The sequence below is a fragment of the Lethenteron reissneri genome, chromosome 69, assembly GCF_015708825.2.
Source record: "Lethenteron reissneri isolate LAM-NWPU_2019-01 chromosome 69, ASM1570882v1, whole genome shotgun sequence".
NCBI lineage: Eukaryota > Metazoa > Chordata > Hyperoartia > Petromyzontiformes > Petromyzontidae > Lethenteron > Lethenteron reissneri.
The window spans coordinates 5,967,653-5,993,012 of record NC_083847.1 but is presented as its reverse complement, the minus strand read 5'-3'; the positions used below and the strand labels follow the sequence as shown (position 1 = coordinate 5,993,012).

The following is a 25,360-nucleotide window of genomic DNA, read 5'->3' as shown; positions in this document are numbered from 1 at the left end:
ATCCGATTTGCGGATTAACCACGCACCTGACATTTTTGACAAATCAACAACTCGTAGACTGTCCCCAAAGCCGACATTAATCATGGTAAAAAATTGGTATGTAACAAACTTTTCAATGCACACACTTTTATTTGCACTCAAAAGTAGGAAAACATTTTTATCCCAGAATTAATCAAATTTAACATGCTTAATACAAGTGGGGGGCTTGCATGAAGAAAATTAAACACATCGAAAGGAAGCCACCCGTTTTTATAGAGCAAGTAAAATTTTATAAATTTTGGGGTCAAAAGTATGTATTTTATAATTTTGAGTACAACTAAAAGTGTGTGCATTGAAAAGCTTGTTTTTGTACCTATATTTTTACTGTTAACAGAAAAAAACCGCCACTTTTTTCAAATGTTCTTGCTGTGGATTTCACACCTGATGATGATTGCTTGTGTTGCAGTCGAAACGTCGTGAGAATTTTTATTGTTTAATATTTTTATTATGTTTTTATTTCCCTTCTACGTGACTTTACCGAAAGTACCAAGAATATGAATCCCTGCAGTCACGAAAGCTTTAAATCAAAATAAAAACTAGTCTTTCGATTTAAAGCTTTCGTGACTGCAGGGATTCATCTTCTTGTTTCTTTCGGTAAAGTCACGTAGAAGGGAAGTAATAAAATAATAAAAATAAAACATAATAAAACAATTCTCACGACGTTTCGGCTACAACGCAAGCAGCCGAAACGTCGTGAGAATTGTTTTATTATGTTTTATTTTTATTATTTTATTACTTCCCTTCTACGTGACTTTACCGAAAGAAACAAGAAGATAAAAACTAGTCGTTTTTTTTATTCTCTATATAATTTTTTTTACCAAAAACTCCTTTACCGAAAGACCCAAAGAATGTCAATTCCTGCAGTCACGAAAGCTTCAAGTCAAGATTTAGGTGAAAACCTCCTCTCGTATGTCGGTACTGGCAAAGGAGGTCCCATGACGTGGGCTGTTCCTCATCAATGAAACTGGAACTGCTGCTGATGATGTTGCTGATGATGATACTGATGATGCTGATGATGTTGCTGATGATGTAGATGATGCTGATGGTGGTGATGATGCTGATGATGATGTTGATGATGATACTGATGATGTTGATGATGTTGCTGATGATGATACTGATGATGCTGATGATGTTGCTGATGATGATACTGATGATGCTGATGATGATACTGATGATGCTGATGATGTTGCTGATGATGTAGATGATGCTGATGGTGGTGATGATGCTGATGATGATGTTGATGATGATGCTGCTGATGATGTTGATGATGCTGCTGATGCTGCTGCTGATGATGATGTTGATGATGCTGATGCTGCTGCTGATGATGATACTGCTGATGATGATAATGCTGATACTGATGCTGCTGATGATACTGCTGCTGATGATGTTGCTGCTGATGATGCTGCTGCTGATGATGCTGCTGATGACGACGCTGATGATGCTGATGATAATGCTGATGCTGCTGCTGATTGCGCGCGCTCCGCTAGCGGCAAGATGCGGACAGAGACGCAGCAGCAGCAGGAGGGAGGGGAGCGGAGTGAGGAGGGGGAGGGGCGGGGAGGGGGAGGGGCTGGGAGGGGGTAGGAGGGGCGAGGGGGGGAGGGGCGAGGAGGGGGCGGGGAGGAGGGGGTAGGAGGGGCGAGAGGGGGGAGGGGGCGAGGGAGGGGCGAGGGGGGAGGGGGGGAGGGGCGAGGAGGGAGGGGCGAGGAGGGGGCGGGGAGGAGGGGGAGGGGGAGGGGCGAGGGGGGGAGGGGCGAGGGGGAAGGGGCGAGGGGGGGAGGGGCGAGGGGGGAGGGGCGAGGGGGGGAGGGGCGAGGGGGGGAGGGGGGGAGGGGCGAGGGGCGAGGGGGGAGGGGCGAGGGGGGGAGCCGGTGGGGGTCACCGCGTGAACTCGGAAGCTGTTCGCCCTGTACGCCTGGTGGTGGTGGCGGCGGTGGTGCTGAGGGGTGAGTGGGGGGTGCTGAGCGCGTGTGGGTGAGTGGTGGTGAGGGCTGAGTGAGTGAGTGGTGGTGGTGAGTGGTGGTGGTGAGGGCTGAGTAAGTGAGTGGTGGTGGTGAGTGGTGGTGGTGAGGGCTGAGTGAGTGGTGGTGGTGAGTGGTGGTGGTGAGGGCTGATTGAGTGGTGGTGGTGAGTGGGGGCTGAGTGAGTGAGTGGTGGTGGTGGTTGTGAGTGGTGGTATAGGGCTGAGTGAGTGGTGGTGGTGGTGGTGAGTGGTGGTGGTGAGGGCTGAGTGAGTGGTGGTGGTGGTGAGTGGTGGTGAGTGGGAGGGCTGAGTGAGTGGTGGTGGTGAGTGGTGGTGAGTGTGAGGGCTCAGTGAGTGGTGGTGGTGGTGAGTGGTGGTGGTGAGTGGTGGTGGTGAGTGGTGAGGGCTGAGTGAGTGAGTGGTTGTGGTGAGTGGGAGGGCTGAGTGTGGTGGTGGTGAGGGCTGAGTGGTGGTGAGGGCTGAGTGAGTGGTGAGTGGTGGTGAGTGGTGGTGGTGAATGGTGGTGGTGGTGAGTGGGAGACTCCGACAATGCGCATTGTTTTGATGTTTGCTGACGAACTTCCGTCGCCGTAGACGCTGCTGGAGGTTGCGTTGGGTGGACGTTGGGTGGACGTTGGTGGGACGTTGAGGAGGTCGGAGTGAAGATGTCCGTGATTCTGGAGACGACGCTGGGAGACGTGGTGGTGGATTTGTACACCAAGGAACGGCCCCGCAGTGAGTCCACAGATACAGTCCATAGATACAGTCCATAGATAGATACAGTCCACAGATACAGTCCACAGGTACAGTCCATAGATAGATACAGTCCACAGATACAGTCCACAGGTACAGTCCATAGATACAGTCCACAGATACAGTCCACAGATACAGTCCATAGATACAGTCCACAGATACAGTCCATAGATAGATACAGTCCACAGATACAGTCCACAGGTACAGTCCACAGATACAGTCCACACATAGATACAGTCCACAGATACAGTCCATAGATACAGTCCACAGATATATACAGTCCATAGATACAGTCCACACATAGATACAGTCCATAGATACAGTCCACACATAGATACAGTCCATAGATACAGTCCACACATAGATACAGTCCATAGATACAGTCCACATATACAGTCCACAGATACAGTCCACAGATACAGTCCATAGATACAGTCCATAGATACAGTCCACAGATACAGTCCACAGATACAGTCCACAGATACAGTCCATAGATACAGTCCATAGATACAGTCCACAGATACAGTCCACACTTAGATACAGTCCATAGATACAGTCCACAGATACAGTCCACACATAGATACAGTCCATAGATATAAGAAATAGACACGCAGACTCAAAATATACAGCAGCAGGCGTCGTCAGGGTCGGGATCAAACCCACGACCTCCTGTACACCAGGCGAGGTAGTTAACATCTCCTAGCCACCGGGATGATGATGATGATGATAAGAGAGACGCAGACTCCAAATCTACAGCAGCAGGCATCGTCAGGGTCGGGATCGAACCCACGACCTCCTGCATACCAGGCGAGGTAGTTAACATCTCCTAGCCACCGGGATGATGATGATGAGAGAGAGAGACGCAAACTCCAAATCTACAGCAGGAGGCATCGTCAGGGTCGGGATCGAACCCACGACCTCCTGCACACCAGGCGAGGTAGTTAACATCTCCTAGCCACCGTGATGATGAGAGAGAGACGCAGACTCCAAATCTACAGCAGCAGGCATCGTCAGGGTCGGGATCGAACTCACGACCTCCCGTACACCAGGCGAAGTAGTCAACATTTCCTAGCCACCGTGATGATGAAGATGATGAGAGAGAGACGCAGACTCCAAATCTACAGCAGCAGCAGCAGGCGTCGTCAGGGTCGGGATGGAACCCACAACCTCCCGTACACCAAGCGAAGTAGTCAACATCTCCTAGCCACCATAGCGCCCTATTGCCGATGCAGTGTACACATATAGACTGTGTTGGTGGTGAAATATGGCCGAGGCCTTCATCCAGCAGTGGAGCGACCAATCGCTGGCTGCGTCTTAAGCCGCGAGCCGTCGTCTGTTGCCGTGTGGCCACTGACACCGGCCTGCTGTGACCCCCCCCCGTCTTTGTATCTCAGCGAGTCTCAACTTTCTCAAGCTGTGCAAGGTGAAGTACTACAACTACTGCCTGTTCCACAGCGTGCAGGTAAGACTCACACGGAGAGACACGTAGACTCACACGGAGACTCACACAGAGACACGTAGACTCACACAGAGAGACTTAGACTCACACAGAGACTCGCACAGAGACACTTAGACTCACACAGAGACACGTAGACTCACACAGAGACACGTAGACTCACACAGAGACTCACACAGAGACACGTAGACTCACACAGAGAGACTTAGACTCACACAGAGACTCGCACAGAGACACTTAGACTCACATAGAGACTCACACAGAGACACGGAGACTCAGAGACACGGAGACTCACACAGAGACTCACACAGAGACACTTAGACTCAAACGGAGACACGTAGACTCACACGTAGACTCACACAGAGACACGTAGACTCACACAGAGACACTTAGACTCGCACAGAGACTCACACAGAGACCCATCGACTCACAGAGAGTAGTGTATAGCGTAGTCTATAATGTAGTATACTAGTACAGCACTAGTGTATAGTGTAGTGTATAGTGTAGTATACTAGTACACCACTAGTGTATAGTGTAGTGTATAGTGTAGTATACTACTACAGCACTAGTGTATAGTGTAGTGTATAGTGTAGTGTGTAGTGTAGTGTGTAGTGTATTGTATAGTAGTGTATAGTGTAGTATACCAGTACAGCACTAACCGATATTATGGCAGAGCTTCATAGCTCATCGGATTCCTCCTCCTCCTCCTCCTGCTGCTGCAGCTGTCTAAACAAAGATTCTGATTCTGATCTTTCAGAAAAACTTCATCGTGCAGACCGGAGATCCGACTGGCACAGGGAGGGGCGGTGAGTCGGTGTTCAGGTGAGAGAGAGAGAGAGAACTCCTCCATATCTGTGGGGACCTTTCTGCCGGTGCTATCAAAACTATGAAAAAAATAACTACATTCACTCAAACGATGATAATAGAGGTTTCCCCTTTTTATTTTACGCGCTTTTATTTAACTCACTCTCTCTGTTGTTGTTGTATCCTCAAATCTTCCAACTTAATTTTAATCCACTTCCCAATGTGGTATCGACTGCAAACTTGGTATACTTATGTCATACTGATGACAATACTATATTCTATCATTAAAAATAAAAAGATATATATTTGTAAACAATTTGTTTTATATGTTACTAGTGGTAATTACCCGGCGTTGCCCGGGCAAAAAAGACAGACACACACATCGACTTACACACAGACATCGACCCACACACATAGAAACACATCGACACACACACATATGGACTCACACAGACAGACATCAACTTTAGTTAACATCTCTTAGCCACCGTGATGATGATGAGAGAGAGACGCAAACTCCAAACCTACAGCAGCAGGCATCGTCAGGGTCTGGATCGAACCCACGACTTCCTGCGTACCAGGCGAGGTAGTTAACATCTTCTAGCCACCGTGATGATGATGATGATGAGAGACGCAGACTCCAAATCTACAGCAGCAGGCATCGTCAGGGTCGGGATAGAACCCACGACCTCCTGTATACCAGTCGAGGTAGTTAACATCTCCTAGCCACCGTGATGATAATGATGAGAGAGAGACGCAGACTCCAAATATACAGCAGCAGGCGTCGTCAGGGTCGGGATCGAACCCACGACCTCCTGCACACCAGGCGAGGTAGTTAACACGTCGCCACCATTGCGAGATTAGGCTTTGCCCTTTGTGGTAATAAAACAGAAGGTGTTACGGTGTTCAAACACCAATTAGACAAACACAATGCATATATAATTATCAGAGTGTGTTTTTTGTATGCATTTTAACTGCAAGTATTGTGGTTAATGCAGTAACATGAATCCTTGTAAAAAGGTTTCAGTTTTGTTGCCAGAAGAAAGGGGAAAAAACCCCTATCATTATATTTTGGTACTGGCAAACGAGGTCTAAGAAAGTGGCTATGTTAATGTGAGAGATTAGCATGATGTTAGGGTTAGTGTGAGAAATTAGCATGTTAATGCGAAATCAAGAATGCTCTGATCATATATCTACTTTGCGTTGTCTTTGAAGCTGATTGGCCCACATCAGAGACAGCGGACTTGTTTAGGGCCTCGTGTGAGTGAGTCTGGGGTGGTAGCGCCGCGCTACGCTGCGAACCCACCGGCCCCGGGTTCGATTCCCGCTCACGACCAACATCGGTGACAAAACGTCTGCACCGGATCCTGAGCCTCCTCTGAGCACCTGGTGCGATGTGTAAACATCGTCACTGGGGAGACAAAGGCGGCCGAGCGTGGTGCTGGCCACCCCCCACCCCCTAGTGGAGCCATGCCGACCTTCGTAGGCGTTGCCTGCTCGCTAACGGCACTTGCCTCAACAGTGTTGAAGGCTATAGGGGGGATCTTTGTCTTTGTGTGTGCGTCAACTCCGCAGCCAGCTCTATGGACCCCAGGCGAGGTACTTTGATGCGGAGAAAACTCCGAGAATCAAACACCGCAAGAAGGGAACTCTCTCCATGGTGGACAATGGCTCTGGGCAACACGGATCACAGGTGAGTGACTCCTCATCCGCTCGCTCACTCGCTCACCCATTCGCTCACTTACTCGCTCGCTCACTCACTCACTCACTCACCTACTTACTCACCCACTCGCTCACTCACACCACCCACTCACCCACTCGCTCACTCACTCACACTCACCCACTCACCCACTTACTCACCCACTTACTCACCCACTTACTCATCCACTCACTCACCCATCCACCCACCTACTCACCCACTCACCCACCCACCCACTCAAACACCCACCCACCCACTCACCCACCCACCCACACGCTTGCGTGACGACGCCTCCCGTGTGCCCCCACAGTTCCTGCTGACCGTGATCGATGGGCTCGACTCGCTGGACGGGCAGCAGCACACCGTGTTCGGGGAGGTCGCCGAGGGCATGGAGGTGCTGGGACGCATCGCCGAGGCGTTCTGCGACCGCGAGAACCGCCCCTACCAGGACGTCCGGTAGGGAAAAAAAAACTGCCCGAGTTCGATTCTCGCCTCCACAGTTCTGACCCGGACCAGTGCCCGGGCCTTGCCGAGGTCGGCTCGGCATCGAATGAGTGCCTGGTGCAGGGCGTGTGTGTGTGTCTGTGTCTGTGTGTCTGTGTGTCTGTCTGTGTGTGTGTGTGTCTGTGTGTGTGTGTGTCTATGTGTGTGTGTGTCTGTGTGTGTGTGTCTGTGTGTGTGTCTGTGTGTGTCTGTGTGTGTCTATGTGTGTGTGTGTCTATGTGTGTGTGTGTCTGTGTGTGTGTGTGTATGTGTGTGTGTGTGTCTGTGTGTGTCTATGTGTGTGTGTGTCTGTGTGTGTCTGTGTGTGTTTGTGTGTGTGTCTGCAGCTACCGTGTGCCCCCACAGTTCCTGCAGCTACGTGGGGAGCGGTAGTGTAGCGGTTAGCGCGCTGCGCTATGAACCTGGCGACCCGGGTTCGATTCCCGCTCACGGCCAACACCCAGTGACGATTATCTGAACCGGTACCGGGCCTCCCCTAGGTCGACTCAGCCTGAAATGAGTACCTGGTGTAGTGTGTAAACATCGCCACTAGGGAGACAAAGGCGGTCGGGCGTGGTGCTGGCCACCCACCCCCTCGTGTACCGTTCCGGCCTTCATAGGTGCTCGCTAACAGCACTTGCCCCTACAGTCTGTTAAGGCTAAACGGGGGATCTTTGTTTGATCTTTGTCTGCAGCTACTACTGCTGATGCTGCTACTGCTGCTGCCGCTGCTATTGCTGCTGCTACTGCTATTGCTGCTGCTACTGCTGCTGCTACTGCTGCTGCCGCTGCTGCCGCTGCTGCCGCTGCTATTGCTGCTGCTACTGCTATTGCTGCTGCTATTGCTGCTGCTGCTGCTGCTGCTGCTACTGCTGCTGCTACTACTACTGTTCCTGCTTCTGCTGCTGCGTGTGCTGCTTTGTGTGCAGGCTGTCCCACACCGTGGTGCTGGACGACCCCTTCCCGGACCCCCCGGGACTCTGCGTTCCGGACCGCTCCCCGGAGCCCACGGCACAACAACTCGACGTGAGGAGCGAGCGGCGGTGGTGGTGGTGATGGTGGTGATGGTGGCGGTGGTGGTGATAGTGGTGGTGATGATGATGATGGTGATGATGATAATGGTGGTGATGATGGTGGTGGTGGTGATGATGATGATGGTGGTGGTGATGATGATGATGGTGGTGGTGGTGATGGTGGTGGTGGTGATGTTGGTGGTGATGGTGGTGATGGTGGTGGTGGTGATGGTGGTGATGGTGGTGGCGGTGGTGGTGGTGGTGGTGATGGTGGTGGTGGTGATGGTGGTGGTGGTGATGGTGGTGGTGGTGATGGTGGTGGTGATGGTGGTGGTGATGATGGTGGTGGTGATGGTGGTGATGGTGGTGGCGGTGGTGGTGGTGGTGGTGGCGGTGGTGATGGTGGTGGTGGTGATGGTGGTGATGGTGGTGGTGTTGGTGATGATGGTGGTGATGGTGGTGGTGATGGTGGTGGTGATGATGGTGGTGGTGGTGATGGTGGTGATGATGGTGGTGGTGGTGATGATGATGGTGATGGTGGTGGTGATGGTGGTGGTGGTGGCGGTGGTGATGATGATGGTGACGATGATGACGGTGGCACTGACGATGGTGGTGATGATGTGTGTGTGTCACAGAGCGGACGCATCAGGGCCGACGAGGATGTCAACGACATGCAGGGGAGGTCGGTGGAGGAGGTGGCGGAGATCTCGTCGGAGAAGGAGGCCAAGGCCCGGGCGACGCTGCTGGAGATGGTGCGGAGTTGTGCCGCTCGCTTCAACACGCAGCAGTAGCAGCAGCAGTAGCAGCAGCAGTAGTAGCAGCAGCAGTAGTAGTAGCAGTAGCAGCAGCAGTTGTAGCAGCAGTAGCAGCAGCAGTAGCAGCAGCAGCAGTATCAGCAGCAGTATCAGCAGCAGTAGCAGCAGCAGCAGTAGCAGCAGCAGCAGTAGTAGCAGTAGCAGCAGCAGCAGCAGTCGTAGCAGCAGCAGCAGTCGTAACAGTAGTAGCAGTAGCAGCAGTAGCAGCAGCAGCAGTAGTAGCAGCAGTAGCAGCAGCAGCAGTTGTAGCAGCAGTAGTAGCAGTACTAGCAGCAGCAGTAGCAGCAGTAGCAGCAGTAGTAGTAGCTTCAGTAGCAGCAGTAGCATCATCATCAGCAGCATCATCAGTATCATCAGGAGCATTGTCATCAGCAGCAGAAGCATCATCAGCAGCAGAAGCATCATCAGCAGCATCATCAATTCCTAACCCTAGCCTCTCCCCGTGTCTCTCCCCGTGTCTCCCCTCTCCCCGTGTCTCCCCTCTCCCCATGTCTCTCCTCTCCCCGTGTCTCTCCCCGTGTCTCCCCTCTCCCCGTGTCTCTCCTCTCCCCGTGTCTCTCCCCGTGTCTCCCCCCGTGTCTCCCCCCGTGTCTCCCCCCGTGTCTCCCCCCGTGTCTCCCCCCGTGTCTCCCCCCGTGTCTCCCCCCGTGTCTCCCCCCGTGTCTCCCCTCTCCCCGCGTGCGCTCAGATCGGAGACCTCCCCGATGCTGACGTTGCTCCTCCGGACTCGGTGCTCTTCGTGTGCAAGCTCAACCCCGTCACCAACGACGACGACCTCGAGGTCATCTTCTCTCGATTCGGACCCATCGCCAGGTACAGCACACCGCCGTAGCGCGCAAACACAAAGACAAAGGTCCCCCGTGTAGCCTGTGGCAGACTGTTGGGGCACGTGCTGTTAGCGAGTAGCAGCAGCAGCAACGTCTATGAAAACACAAAGACAAAGGCCTCCCATGTAGCCTGTAACAGACTTTTGGGGCAAGTGCTGTTAGCGAGTAGCAGCAGCGCCTATCAACACACAAAGACAAAGATCCCCCGTGTAGCCTGTGATAGACTGCAGGGGCAAGTGCTGTTAGCGAGTAGCAGCAGCGCCTATCAACACACAAAGACAAAGATCCCCCGTGTAGCCTGTAACAGACTGTTGGGGCAAGTGCTGTTAGCGAGTAGCCGTAGCGCACAAACACAAAGACAAAGATCCCCTATGTAGCCTGTGACAGACTGTAGGGGCAAGTGCTGTTAGCGAGTAGCAGCAGCAGCGCCTATGGACACACAAAGACAAAGGTCCCCTGTGTAGCCTGTAGCAGACTGTAGGGGCATGTGCTGTTAGCGAGTAGCAGCAGCAGCGCCTATGAACACACAAAGACAAAGGTCTCCCGTGTAGCCTGTGACAGACTGTTGGGGCAAGTGCTGTTAGCGAGTAGCACCGATGCAGGCCGGCGCTGTGACACACGATAGGGTGGGTGGCCAGCACCACGCCCGGCCGCCTTTGTCTCCCCAGTGGCGATGTTCACTACGCACCGCCACACCGGGTACTCATTTGAGGCTGAATTGACCTAGGGGAGGCACTCAGTTCAGATAATTAATCACCGGTGTTGGTGGCCGTGAGCGGGAAGCGAATTCGCAGCGCAGCGTAGCGCTAACCACTGCACCACCGCTCCCCACTGACCCACCCACCACCTCACCCACCCACCACCTCACCCACCATTTCTTCCCAGTCGCGCACTCATCGACCCACTCATTCAGACTCGCTACCCCCTTGCCAATGAGACCCCTATCAGGTCTCTTGAATTGCCACCTGTGTTCGGCTGTGTTGGCTGGGTCACGTAGCAGCCACCGCGTGCCCAGGCAGCTTCTGTTTGGCCGGATAGAGGGGGGCTAATCGGGCACGACACGGGCTAGAGAAGAGATGGAGTGACGTGGTACAGGAGGATGTGGAGCTGAGTGAACTTGCCGATGACCGGTACCAGCGGTGTCAAGATCGGCCTCTGTGGAGGAGGAGGCTCGTGAAGTACGCTGCTCAGCAACAACGGAGGGCGGAGGAGCGACGCTCACAACAACGAGCGGAGCGCCGGGTGGCTAAAGCACAGCAAGTTGGCACAGTAGGGGGCACAGGTGGTGCATCGCCCACTCATCTCGGTCAGTCGACCCGTGGCACCTGGGTCTGCCCCGTGACCTTCCTGGGTGCTTTTCGCTAACAGCTTTTTTCTCCGACAGTCTGTTAAGGCTATAGTGGGGGTCTTTGTGTCTGTGTGTATCTGCGTGTGTGTCGCAGCTGTGAGATCATACGCGACCGCAAGACCGGAGAGTCCCTCTGCTACGCATTTGTGGAGTTCACGAAGGTAAGGAAACTTTGTGTGTCGTGGGTCCAATGACAGAGAGGAAACTTACGTGAAGCAACGCAAATTTATTTGAACAATTAACAGTTAACACGGAGGGGTATGGCCCCTCACACCCGATACACTATGGTGAGTGTGCCCTCCAGACTGATATGCCTCTCACTGGCTAATCTATAAGTTCTGCTTGAGTGCAGCTTGGATCTTCACTGGTATATAAGCTGAGCCGTCCCTTACCAGTGGTACGGCACTGCCCTTGGGCTCTTCAAGCTTCAAGAGCTTCTCGTTTTCAGCTGGACGACGACCACCTCGGCCCGTGGCTTGCTCCGCCCTAGCCACGCCTTCCTTCCGAAACCTTCGAGAAGGATCTGGGAGTGATGCAGAGGTCGCAAACGGGTTTTGATTCCTTACCCGTACCCGGCCGCACCAGGGTCGCAAATGGGTACCCGTACCCGACCGGGTACGGGTAGCCGTTCCCTACCCGTACCCTACCCGAAATGAGTGACAAACGGTTACTCACCAGTGACTCACGGCCTACCCGTACCCGGCCGCACCAGGGTCGCAAACGGGGTACGGGTAGCCGGGTATCGGGTAGGGTACGGGTATCGGGTACCCGGTTCCTCCTGGGGTCTGGGGTCTGTCCCTTTAACACACGGGTGGGGGAACGTCCGGCCCGCGGGCCGTATGAGGCCCGCAAAATCATTTGGTGTGGCCCTGCCAAGGCAACCGCATGCGGGACTCGAAATTCAATAAATCTAGGAGCAAACCTGGAAAAGCAGTTGCGAGTAGCAGCATCATCGATACCAGCTAACATCGTCACACGCCTCGCCAAAGAGAAGCAGTTCCAGCCCATCGCATTAGGGGCGAGTTAATTGAATGTTTGACCAAATATAACGGGCTAATTTTTAAGTTGATAATTTTGTATGGCCCGCGAATGACGTTTTATGAATATCCAAAATGCAGTTTAACTTCACGATCCACAGGGCAACCGTTGGGTCCTATGGCCCAGAGTCTCTCAGCACTGGGGCTCAGCCCCTCGATCGCCCCCTATTGACGTGTAGCCGCTACTGCCAAAGGAGCCGTCTATATATGACGTCACGCACCTGGGTGGGGGGGTGGTCATACATTTGTGACGATGTGTGACGAGGAGGGGGGGGGAGTTTGAGAAATGTGACGTCACATCAAAATGGGCAATTTTAAATTAATATAGACGACACGTTCTACTTAATTAAAGAGACTTATGTTTTCTCCTACAACATCAGAGTGCAGCAATTTTGCTGTGACGGTTCCACCTGAAGACGGAAGCTTGCGTTGCCTCCGAAACGTCGTGATTTAATTTATTTTCCTTTTTTTACCTACGTGACTTTACCGAAAAAAACAAAGGTTTGTCACGTAAACAGAGCGTGGCCAATTCGTTAGAAGTTCAGCACCGCGGTTGTGTTGTTGGAGAGTGATGACATTTACAATTCGAGTCCAACACACCGTGTTAGTGCTGTCCCGGTCACGAATTGGCCACGTTCTGTTCACGTGACAAACCCTCTCACTAATTGGCTGAGTTGGGTGGTGACGGGTTTAACGACACAACATTGAGATACTTACACGATCTAATCCCCAAATAAACCTCTTATGGATGATGCTGCTGCTGATGATGATGATTCTGCTGATGATGATTTTGCTGATGATAATGATACTGCTGCTGATAATGCTGATGATGATTCTGCTGATGATGCTGCTGCTGATGATGCTGCTGATGATGATTCTGCTGATGATTCTGATGATGCTGATTCTGCTGATGATGCTGCTGATGCTGTGTACCCTACAGAGCGAGGACTGCGAGCGAGCCTATTTCAAGATGGACAACGTCCTCATTGACGACCGACGGATTCACGTCGACTTCAGCCAATCGGTGGCCAAGGTCAAGTGGAAAGGACGAGGTGGGGGACACACGCAGGGAGGGGGGAGACACGGGGGGAGAGGGGAGACACGCGGGGAGGGGGGAGACACGGAGGGAGGGGGAGACACGGGGGGAGAGGGGAGACACGGGGGGAGAGGGGAGACACGGGGGGAGAGGGGAGACACGGGGGGAGGGGGGAGACACGGAGGGAGGGGGAGACACGGGGGGAGAGGGGAGACACGGAGGGAGAGGGGAGACACGGGGGGAGGGGGGAGACGCGGGGGGAGGGGGGAGACACGGAGGGAGGGGGAGACACGGAGGGAGGGGGAGACACGGGGGGAGGGGGGAGACGCGGGGGGAGGGGGGAGACACGGAGGGAGGGGGAGACACGGAGGGAGGGGGAGACACGGGGGGAGGGGGGAGACGCGGGGGGAGAAGGGAGACACGGAGGGAGGGGGAGACACGGAGGGAGGGGGAGACGCGGGGGGAGACACGGGGGGAGACACGGGGGGAGGGGGGAGACACGGGGGGAAGGGGGAGACACGGGGGGGAGGAGAGGGGAGATGCGGGGGGGGTAGAGGGGAGACACTGGAAGGTGAAGGGAGACAAAGGTGGGCGGGCATGGTGCTGGCCACCCCCTCACGTGCCGTGCCGGCCTCCATCGGCGTTGCTGCTCGCTAACACACTTGCCTCCAACGCTCTATAATGGGGTTCGGGGTCTCTGTCTCTGTGCCGGGCAGGTGGCCACTACAGCAAGGACGAGCTCAGGGAACTGAGTCATCACAAGCCCGTCCACAGTAAGCTGGCACTCAAGGAGAAAGCCAAGCCGGCACAGCAGACGTATCCTCACTCCCGCCCGCCCGCACGCACGCTCACAGCAACTTCCAAACCCATTCACGCGTTCAGTCGGTGCGCTCCTAAAACGTGGCGCTAGCAGTGGCTGCGTTCCTGTGGAACAATCGCGTTGTGGTAAATAACGAGATTCTTTGGGTCTGTCAGTAAAGTCGCGTAGATGGGTTCAAAGAAAATAACCCGAAAAATTCCAACAAAATAACAAAAAAACTACGACGTTTCGATCGCAAGCGGTCGTCACCAGGCTCGCGTTGCGATCGAAATGTCGTAGTTTATTTGTTCTTTTTGTTATTTTGTTTGAACCCATCTACGTGACGAAAGCTTTAAGTCGAGATGATGAATAGCATTTCATGTAGAGGGGTAAAGCAACAGTCGGCAGTAACAACGCGAGATGACGCGGCGGACGCAGGCCGGACGACGGCCGAGGCGCGTGGTGGGTAGCGTCCATCAGCATCCAGCAGCATCCCGATGCCTCGTGGTAATGGTGACGAAAACGACGACGCTACGCCGGGGCAGCTCGTTACAGCCCCCGCGTATTGCTGCTTACGCTGCGACGTCGTTCCCTTCGCTCGATCGCGGAATACGTGGAGACTCCTCGACCTGCGAGCATTCGACTTAGGAACTTGCAGAGACGCCAACAAACCCGGTCCGTATGTCCAGTTGCCCGTTCGGACCGAGAGTCGTAAGTTCAACCGCCGCGCAATAGACGGAGGTGGTGGCATCTACATCTGTAGAATGCGAAGGACCAGTGGCATCTACATCTGTGGAATGCGAAGAACCAGTGGCATCTACATCTGCCGAACGTGAAGAACCAGTGGCATCTACATCTGCCGAACGTGAGAACTAGTGGCATCTACATCTACAGAACGTGAAGAACCAGTGGCATCTACATCTGTAGAACGTGAAGAACCAGTGGCATCTACATCTACAGAACGTGAAGAACCAGTGGCATCTACATCTGCAGAACACGAAGAACCAGTGGCATGTACATCTGCAGAACGTGAAGAACCAGTGGCATCTACATCTGTAGAACGTGAAGAACCAGTGGCATCTACATCTGTAGAACGTGAAGAACCAGTGGCATCTACATCTACAGAACGTGAAGAACCAGTGGCATCTACATCTGCCGAACGTGAGAACTAGTGGCATCTACATCTACAGAACGTGAAGAACCAGTGGCATCTACATCTGTAGAACGTGAAGAACCAGTGGCATCTACATCTACAGAACGTGAAGAACCAGTGGCATCTACATCTGCAGAACACGAAGAACCAGTGGCATGTACATCTGCAGAACGTGAAGAACCAGTGGCATCTACATCTGTAGAACGTGAAGAACCAGTGGCATCTACATCTGTAGAACGTGAAGAACCAGTGGCATCTACATCTACAGAACGTGAAGAACCAGTGGCATCTACATCTGCAGAACGTGAAGAACCAGTGGCATCTACATCTACAGAACGTGAAGAACCAGTGGCATCTACATCTGTAGAACGTGAAGAACCAGTGGCATCTACATCTACAGAACGTGAAGAACCAGTGGCATCTACATCTGCCGAACGTGAGAACTAGTGGCATCTACATCTACAGAACGTGAAGAACCAGTGGCATCTACATCTGTAGAACGTGAAGAACCAGTGGCATCTACATCTACAGAACGTGAAGAACCAGTGGCATCTACATCTGCAGAACACGAAGAACCAGTGGCATGTACATCTGCAGAACGTGAAGAACCAGTGGCATCTACATCTGTAGAACGTGAAGAACCAGTGGCATCTACATCTGTAGAACGTGAAGAACCAGTGGCATCTACATCTACAGAACGTGAAGAACCAGTGGCATCTACATCTGCAGAACGTGAAGAACCAGTGGCATCTACATCTACAGAACGTGAAGAACCAGTGGCATCTACATCTGTAGAACGTGAAGAACCAGTGGCATCTACATCTGTAGAACGTGAAGAACCAGTGGCATCTACATCTACAGAACGTGAAGAACCAGTGGCATTTACATCTACAGAACATGAAGAACCAGTGGCATCTACATCTGCAGAACGTGAAGAACCAGTGGCATCTGCAGAACGTGAAGAACCAGTGGCATCTACATCTACAGAACGTGAAGAACCAGAGGCATCTCCCTCTGCAGAACGTGAAGAACCAGTGGCATCTGCAGAACGTGAAGAACCAGTGGCATCTACATCTGCAGAACGTGAATAACCAGTGGCATCTACATCTACAGAACGTGAAGAACCAGTGGCATCTACATCTGCAGAACATGAGGGGTTAGTGGTGAGGGGTGAGCGCTGAGGGGTGAGCGGTGAGTTGTGAGGAGTGAGGGGTGAGCGGTGAGGGGTGAGTGCTGAGCGGTGAGTTGTGAGCGGTGAGCGGTGAGCGGTGAGCGGTGAGCGGTGTTGGCGGAGTGGTGGTGAGGTCCCTTCCTTGACGAGGTCTCCCAGTGCCGGCTACGAACTCCTCCTGGACTGTGAGCCGCAGTCCTCCACGAAGCCCAGCAGACGCACGCTCGAGGTACAGCCCCTGCTCGTGTGTGTGCCGTGTGTGTGTCGTGTGTTGCTGTGTGTTGCTGTGTGTAGTGTGTGTGCCGTGTGTAGTGTTTGTGTCGTGTGTGTGTGTAGTGTGTGGTGTGTGTGTGTGTGCCGTGTGTGTAGTGTGTGTAGTGTGTGTGTCGTGTGTGTGTGTCGTGTGTGTGTGTCGTGTGTGTGTAGTGTAGTGTGTGTCTTGTGTGTTGTGCTGTGTAGTGTGTGTGGTGCTGTGTGATCTATGGATGTGTGCGCTGTGTGCATGGGGAGATGTTAACTACCTCGCTTGGTGTGCAGGAGGTTGTGGGTTCGATCCCGACCCCGACGCCTGCTGTATATTTGGAGTTTGCGTGTCTCTTGCCTCTCCCCTCTCCTCCCCGTGTCTCCCCTCTCCTCCCCGTGTCTCCCCTCTCCTCCCCTCATCTCCCCTCTCCTCCTCGTGTCTCCCCATTCCTCCCCGTGTCTTCCCTCTCCTCCTCGCGTCTCCCCACTCTTTTCCGTGTCTCCCCTCTCCTCCCCCTATGCGTTTCAGGAAAGCGCGAAGCACGAACGGAAGCAGAAGCGCAGGAGCCGGAGTCGGTCGCGGGAGAGACGGGAGAGAGACGCCGGAGGCCCGGAGAGGGGGAAGAAGAGAGACAGCGAGAGGGAGAGAGACGGGGAGAGAGGAGACAGGGAGAGAGTTGGGGAGAGAGATGGGAAGAGAGGAGACAGGGAGAGAGATGGGGAGAGGGACAGGGAGAGAGATGGGAAGAGGGACAGGGCGAGAGATGGGGAGAGGGACAGGGAGATAGATGGGAAGAGGGACAGGGCGAGAGTTGGGGAGAGAGACGGGGAGAGACATGGGGAGAGAGACAGGGCGAGAGACGGGGAGAGAGACGGGGAGAGACATGGGGAGAGAGACAGGGCGAGAGTTGGGGAGAGAGTTGGGAAGAGTGTTGGGGAGAGGGACAGAGAGAGAGACAGGGAGAGGGAGAGACGGCGAGACAGGAAGTAGGGGACGGATACTCGCACGCACGCCAACACCGCGCCCGGCCACCGATGTTTTGGACGCCATTGCACGTACTCATTTTAGGCCGAGCCGACCCAGGGGAGGACCAGGACCTGTTCATAAAACCGGGGGAATCGAACTCGGGGGGGGGGGGGGGGGGTGGGGGTGGTGGGATCGGTCGCTGGGTTCGTAGCGCAGCAACGCACACACGCCCGGCGCTCCGCTCGTTATTGTGAGCGTCGCTCCTCCGCCCTCCGTTGTTGCTGGAGGGCGACTGCCTCCGACTGGCCAGTAGCAGCGTCCTTCACGAGCCTCCTCTCCACCACCACCACCACACACACGCACACACGCACACACACACGCGCACACACACACACGCGTGAGTGGCCGGGTCCACCGTTATACTACTACAGAGCTCGGTGCTGCTTTGCGGTCAGGTTCACGGGTCCAGGGCTTGGCATAGCAGTGACGGGCGGGAGTCGTCAGCATCACCCCCCCCACCCAGCCAAGCCTCACCGAGTCTACGGGAGACGTCCTGCTGACGTTGGCGAGATGTCGACTACCTCGCCTGGTGCGCAGGAGGCGTGGGTTCGATCCCGACCCAGACGCCTGCTGCTGTACATTTGGAGTCTGCGTCTCTCTCTCATCATCATCATCACGGTGGCTAGGAGATGTTAACGACCTCGCCTGGTGTGCAGAAGGTCGTGGGTTCCATCCCGACCCTGACGATGCCTGCTGCTATGTATTTAGAGTCTGCAGTGTGCCCGTCTCTCTCCGCGTGGCGCCTCCGGTTCCCCCCCCCCTCCCTCCGCGTTTCGAGCATTCGGCGGGCTGTAAATGCCCACGTGGTGAGCACGCTTCCCTTCGCTATCGTTTGTATGGAAATAAACTTCTGCTGGCGACCGCCGTCCTTCCGATCGGCGCGGCCGGCCACGTAAAGAAATTCAGTTTTTGGGGCACTTCCCTGGCCCAATAAAAACCAAAATATTTTTTTTTACTTTAGTCGAGTCGGTGAGTTTTGGCCATTTGCGGAGCGACCGGACGGAAAACTCCAGCCAGCCACCCAGCCAGCCACTCACCCACCCAGCCATTCACCCAGCCACCCATCCACCCACCCAGCCACCCACCCAAGCGCTGGCTGAGAAGCGACCAAAACGGACGACGCTGCCAGCATCTCTGCGCCCGCCACTGCCCACTGCGTGGGCAAGACGACCGAACGCAATGTTTGTTGTACGGTGACGGACAATAACAAAAAGGGAAAAATGACAGGAGGTTACTAAATTATAACCGGGCAAAAGGCCTCGCTTGAGCTCTTTTCGTTTTTTAGGACGCCACCTGGCCATGGCAAATGATGGCTTGCTGGACGTGGCGGCTCATCATTGTGGCCGCGTGGAAATGTTTTTTAGCAACAGGCCAAGTAAAGCTCTTCAACGCGTGGCGATGTTGATTCTGAACGTGGAGGGGTGGGGAATGCAGGAAAAAGAAAACGGGAGGAACCGGAGACAAAATCCGAGCGACCGCCACGGGATGAGAGCGAGAGAGAGAGCGACGCAGACTCCAAATGTACAACCCCGGGTCGGGATCAAACCCACGAACCTCCATACCAGGGCGAGGGCGTTAACGTCTCCGAGCCACCGCGGTGTCCAACATTAAATGGAAGGATGGGGAAAGGGGGGCAGTAGTGAGTGGGACAAGGGTTTTTGGTGGTGGGCCATGTAATGAAACGCAACCGCGATAAACATTTTTACACATGCGGCACGTCTGCAAGTGCTCGACTCTTGACACGGGCGTTGGCAGGATGAGGCTGTACGAGAATAGGTTTTACCCTTTCTGGAAATAAAACAGCAATGTTGAAACACCAAAACAGAAACCTTTTGCAAGGAATCGTGTAACTTTATGAACCACACACACACATACTTGTGGTGAACATGCAAACAGAAAACGTGCTCTGGTAGTTTATGATGCATTATATTTGAAACTGATTGGCCCACACCAGAGACGGCTTTCTTTAGAGCCGAGTCTCGGTGTTAGACCAGAGGACAACGCCGAACAGCGAACACAGCACAAGGACAATGCCACTCTCAGGACATTGAGAGCTCGGCTTGAGCAGCTACATCATTGGACCTCCCTTGCCAGTGTCGTGGCAAGGGTGGTCCCACGATTCACAGACAGAGTCTCTAGGAGGCACTTTCTTCATTATCAACTTCCACGGTCTCCGCACACTCTCCACAGTTGCTCAGCCCAGCCTGTACACAACACCGGCCGTCTAACACTGACGGCGCTTACCGAGATAGCCAAGTGCGATCCTTCGTAGCGCAACATCTAGCGGAGACGTTTAGCGGCGACGACGGCGACGAGTCCATTCCCAGAACCGGCAGCCTCGAGCTCCCCGCCCTTGGCTCCTTTTACGCTCCCAGCGCGGCCCTGGCTCCGCCCTGACCGCGCCTCCCTTCTCGAACCCGCCAGCAGGTTCCAGGGACCTCCAGACGGGGTCCTCCATGACCCTTGCCCCAGTTCCTCCGCTCTGCCAACACGCACCGTGCACGCCCTCACCGGCGTGTGCACTGTCCCTTACAGCTGCCATCGCTGTCCAGCAGCCGGCGCTGTGACACTGCATAGGTCGTGTCGTGGGTTTACTGTAATCCTATACAGGACGTGTTGTGGGTTTACTGTAATCCTATAGAGGTCATGTTGTGGGTTTATTGTAATTTCTGTACAGGACGTGTGGTGGGTTTACTGTATGTTTCTACAGGTGATGTGGGTTTACTGTAATCCTATAGAGGACGTGGGTTTAATGTAATCCTATACAGGATGTGTTGTGGGTTTACTGTAATCCTATACAGGACATGTTGTAGGTTTACTGTAATCCTGACATGTTGTGGGTTTACTGTATTCTAGATTTGAAGCTTTCGTGACTGCAAGGATTCATACTCTTTGGTTTTTTCGGTAAAGTCACGTAGGTAAAAAATTAAATAACATAAATGAAAACAACTAAATTAAAACGCGACGTTTCGGGCGCAACACAAGCGTCCTTCTTCAGGTGGGGACAACGTAGCGAAAGCTACCCGTACCCAGCCGGGTACGGGTAGCCGTTTGTGACCCTGGTGCGGCCGGGTACGGGTACGGGTAGGCCGTGAGTCACTGGTGAGTAACCGTTTGTCACTCATTTCCCAACGTCTTGTCTCTTCTCACAATTCAAGTTCCTAGAATCAACCCACCCGCGCCTGCAACATGGCTTCATCCCAGAGGTCGCAATCGGGTACCCGATACCCGTACCCTACCCGATACCTGGCTACCCGTACCCGGCCGGGTATCGGGTACGGGTACCCGTGCCCTACCCGGCCGGGTACGGGTACCCGTTTGCGACCCTGGTGCAGCCGGGTACGGGTACGGGTAAGGAATCAAAACCCGTTTGCGACCTCTGCCCTGGATCCAAGCTCTACAGCCCTTCTAAGGACTGGAGCTCAGTGAGACCAGTGGTCAAGACCCACAGACCAAGTGGTCTCAATAATTACAACACTACAGATGTATGTGTGCCCATGTTGAACTTCTTTCGCACCGGACGTAGCCAAGCACGCAAATCGGAGGTGCGGGGGGAGGGATAAAAAAAACTAAACACAACAAGCGGTTCTTAAGAAATTAGTTTTCCAAATTTTTATTGTAGTGTATAGCGTAGTGTATTGTAGTGTATGGTGTCGTCTATGTATGTTGAACTTCTTTCGCACCGTACGTAGCCAACATCGCTAATCGGTGGTGTGGGGGAAAGTACAACAAACTAAATACAACAAGCAGTTCTAAATAAATGATTTTTAAATTTAGTATAGTGGTGTAGTGTATAGTAGTTTAGTGTATATTGTAGTAGTGTAGTGTATAGTGGACTGTATAGTAGTGTATATTGTAGCATGTAGTGTATGGTGTAGTGTGTATTGGAGTGTGTAGTGTATAGTGGACTGTATAGTAGTGTATATTGTAGCATGTAGTGTATAGTGTAGTGTGTATTGCAGTGTATAGTGTGGTATATAGTGTAGTGTATAGTAGAGTGTATAGTGTGGTATATAGTGTAGTAGTGTAGTGTATAGTGTAGTACATAGTGTAGTAGTGTAGTGTATAGTGGACTGTATAGTAGTGTATGGTGTAGTGTGTATTGGAGTGTGTCGTGTATAGTGTATGTACGTTTAACTTCTTTCGCACCGTACGTAGCCAACCACGCAAATCGGAGGTGCGGGGGGATGGACAACAAACTAAACACAACAACAAGAAGCAGTTCTAAAGAAATGAGTTTTCAATTTAGTATCGTATAGTGTATAGTTGTGCAGTGTAGAGTAGTGCATATACAGGTAGGAACAGCAGTTCCACACTGCCCACCAGGGATTATTTGTCTGTCGTGCAAAGCCCCTCCCAAACATGTACGCTCCCGGATTGGTTGAAGTGCGTCACGTGACCGCGAGCTTTCTGTCGTGCACGAATGCGCTGTCCAACCAAGTTCCTACCTGCCCACTCCGGATGAACGTGTTTGTAGTATGTAGTGTATAGTGTAGTGTATGTACGTTGAACTTCTATCGCGCCGTACGTAGCCAACCGTCCTCATCGGAGGCATGCGGGGAAACGTTCCCGTCTTACTCCCCCGAAACTGAACGGTTTACAAGCCCATGGGGGGTGGGTGGTCAATGCCCCCCTCCACCAAGCAACCCACCCCAAGCTGATCAAAACGACGCGTTGAGAGTAGGGCTGAACGATTAATCGATTTCAAATCGAAATCGCAATTTGAAACAATGCGATTAGCACATCGCAAAGGCTGCGATTTTTTACGATTTGATAAGTCCTATTGCTTTCTTATTGGAATTGTTTAATTATTTTATTATTATAATTTTATGTAACTTAACAATTGTTCTATGTTTGATTGTTCTATTTCATCTTCTTGGTTTTTTCGGTAAAGTCACGTAGAATGGAAATAATAAAATAATACAAATAAAACATAATAAAATATCCATTCTACGTGACTTTACCGAAAGAACCAAGAAGATGAATCCTTGCAGTCACGAAAGCTTTAAATCGAAATGTTCTATTTCAATTAAAACATTTTAATAAATACATGTCGGAAGCAATTCATATATTTTTAAGTTCTCATCCTTGCATTAGAATATATAGAGCAGTTCATATTTTAATGGCATCACGTGGTAATGCTCCATCACACTTTTAAAATCGATTACACAGTGAATATTGAACTGATGCTTGACCTTTTATCTCAAATCAAATTGCAATCGCAATATCTGTCAGACAAATCGCAAATTGATATTTTCCACAAATCGTTCAGCCCTATGATAATTGTTTTTTTTACCCTTCTATCTGCCAACAAAACTGACACCTTTTTTTACAAGGAGTCATGTTTACATAGACCACAATACCTGCAGTCATAATGCAAACAAAAAACATAACTCTGATAATGTGCACTGTCCTTGAAGTTGATTGGTCCACACCCGAGACAGCTTTCCTTAGAGCCTTTTTTGTTTGCATTATGACTGCAGGTATTGTTGTCTATGTAAACATGACTCCTTGTAAAAAAGGTGTCAGTTTTGTTGCCAGATAGAAGGGTAAAAAAACCAATTATCATATTTTTTACTGGCAAATGAGGTTCCCATGGCGTTCAGCCCTAGTTGAGAGAGCCACTGTTATGGCGCCCGTTGCGGGCAAGAACGCCGCTGCCGCTAGCCACGTTTGCTACAGCAGAAGTTCCCCCCGCCGACCGGATGGACTCACCGCCGCCCATAGGAATTCTAGATTTGAAGCTTTCGTGACTGCAAGGATTCATACTCTTAGTTTTTTCGGTAAAGTCACGTAGGTAAAAAAATTGAAATTAATAAAAATAAAATATTATTTAATTTTTATAAATTTTAAATAATATTTGATTTTTATAAAATATGATTTTATTTTTATTAATTTAATTAAATTTTTTTACCTACGTGACTTTACCGAAAAACTAAGAGTATAAGCCCATAGGAATGTTTGAATTTGCACAAGTTGGCGTGGGGGCGGGGTGGCAATGAACGCACGGCCGTGAGAGGCACCTTCGGCGTGGTACCACCGTCAGCCCGTCCGGCGTCAATGCCCGAGTCTCAGAACCTCGTCAAGGCGCGCTTCAGGTTATCATCATCATCATCATCGTCGTTAAGGGGTTTGTGAATGCCCTGTGGTCTCACAGAGCCACTATTGAGGCACCATGTAGGGTTCTTAATAGGAGGATTGATTGATAATAGTTGTTTTACCCTTTTATCTGGCAACAAAACCGACACCGTTTTTTACAAGGAGTCATGTTTGCATTGACCACAATACCTGCGGTCGGAATGCAAACAAAAAACACAACTCTGATAATGTATGCACCGTCCTTGAAATTGATTGGTCCACACCCGAGACAGCTTTACTTAGAGCCTAGTCTCTCACATGGTGTTGGACCAGATGACGCCAAAAGGCGCACAACTCGAAGACAATGCACCATCAGAGTACGAGAGCTCGGGTAATGATGGCTGCTTCTAATAGGGCCAGACCTAAGGCACACCCTGTAGGATTCTTAATAGGGGGATTGATTGTTAATGCTCCAGCCTCATAGGGCCAGACCTAAGGCACTCTGTATGAGTCTTAATAGGGGGATTGATTGATAATGCTCCAGCCTCATAGGGCCAGACCTAAGGCACACCCTGTAGGATTCTTAATAGGGGGATTGATTGTTAATGCTCCAGCATCATAGGGCCAGACCTAAGGCACTTTGTAGGATTCTTAATAGGAGGATTGATTGAAAATTGTTTTTTTACCCTTTTATCTGGCAACAAAACCGACACCGTTTTTTACAAGGAGTCATGTTTACATTGACCACAATACCTGCGGTCGGAATGCAAACAAAAAACACAACTCTGATAATGTATGCACCGTCCTTGAAATTGATTGGTCCACACCCGAGACAGCTTTTCTTAGAGCCTAGTCTCTCACATGGTGTTGGACCAGATGACGCCAAAAGGCGCACAACTCGAAGACAATGCACCATCAGAGTACGAGAGCTCGGGTAATGATGGCTGCTTCTAATAGGGCCAGACCTAAGGCACACCCTGTAGGAGTCTTAATAGGGGGATTGATTGTTAATGCTCCAGCCTCATAGGGCCAGACCTAAGGCACCTTGTAGGATTCTTAATAGGGGGATTGATTGTTAATGCCCCAGTCTCATAGAGCCAGACCTAAGGCACCTTGTAGGATTCTTGATAGGATTGATTGTTAATGCTCCAGCCTCATAGGGCCAGACCTAAGGCACCTTGTAAGATTCTTGATATGATTGTTAATGCTCCAGTCTCATAGGGCCAGACCTAAGGCACCGTGTAGGATTCGTAATAGGGGGATTGATTGTTAATGCTCCAGTATCATAGGGCCAGACCTAAGGCACCTTGTAGGATTCTTGATAGGATTGATTGTTAATGCTCCAGCCTCATAGGGCCAGACCTAAGGCACCTTGTACGATTCTTGATAGGATTGATTGTTAATGCTCCAGTCTCATAGAGCCAGACCTAAGGCACCTTGTAGGATTCTTGATAGGATTGATTGTTAATGCTCCAGTCTCATAGAGCCAGACCTAAGGCACCTTGTAAGATTCTTGATAGGATTGATTGTTAATGCCCCAGTCTCATAGAGCCAGACCTAAGGCACCTTGTAGGATTCTTGATAGGATTGATTGTTAATGCTCCAGTATCATAGGG

At 51.8% G+C, this 25,360-nt stretch overlaps 1 protein-coding gene across 1 annotated transcript; it reads left to right on the top strand.

Annotated features, from left to right (window-relative positions):
• Positions 1-1,895: 1,895 nt before the first annotated feature.
• On the top strand, positions 1,896-18,621 carry PPIL4 (peptidylprolyl isomerase like 4). The gene is made up of 14 exons (XM_061579248.1): positions 1,896-1,985; positions 2,597-2,737; positions 4,150-4,217; positions 4,969-5,033; positions 6,591-6,708; positions 7,025-7,170; positions 8,127-8,223; positions 8,846-8,962; positions 9,714-9,838; positions 11,295-11,361; positions 13,178-13,289; positions 13,990-14,089; positions 16,556-16,625; positions 17,169-18,621. Exons 2-14 carry the CDS (start codon positions 2,668-2,670, stop codon positions 17,628-17,630), a joined length of 1,617 nt encoding a protein of 538 aa, XP_061435232.1. The 5' UTR covers positions 1,896-1,985; positions 2,597-2,667; the 3' UTR covers positions 17,631-18,621.
• Positions 18,622-25,360: the final 6,739 nt, after the last annotated feature.

What these genes read in the sequence shown, in the direction of transcription:
- PPIL4 (XM_061579248.1), top strand. Translation starts at nt 2,668, where the DNA reads ATGTCCGTGATTCTGGAGACGACGCTGGGAGACGTGGTGGTGGATTTG. An exon ending in CGCCCCTACCAGGACGTCCG is followed by an intron (nt 7,171 to 8,126) that starts GTAGGGAAAAAA and finishes CTTTGTGTGCAG; the next exon opens with GCTGTCCCACACCGTGGTGC. An exon ending in GGGCGACGCTGCTGGAGATG is followed by an intron (nt 8,963 to 9,713) that starts GTGCGGAGTTGT and finishes GCGTGCGCTCAG; the next exon opens with ATCGGAGACCTCCCCGATGC.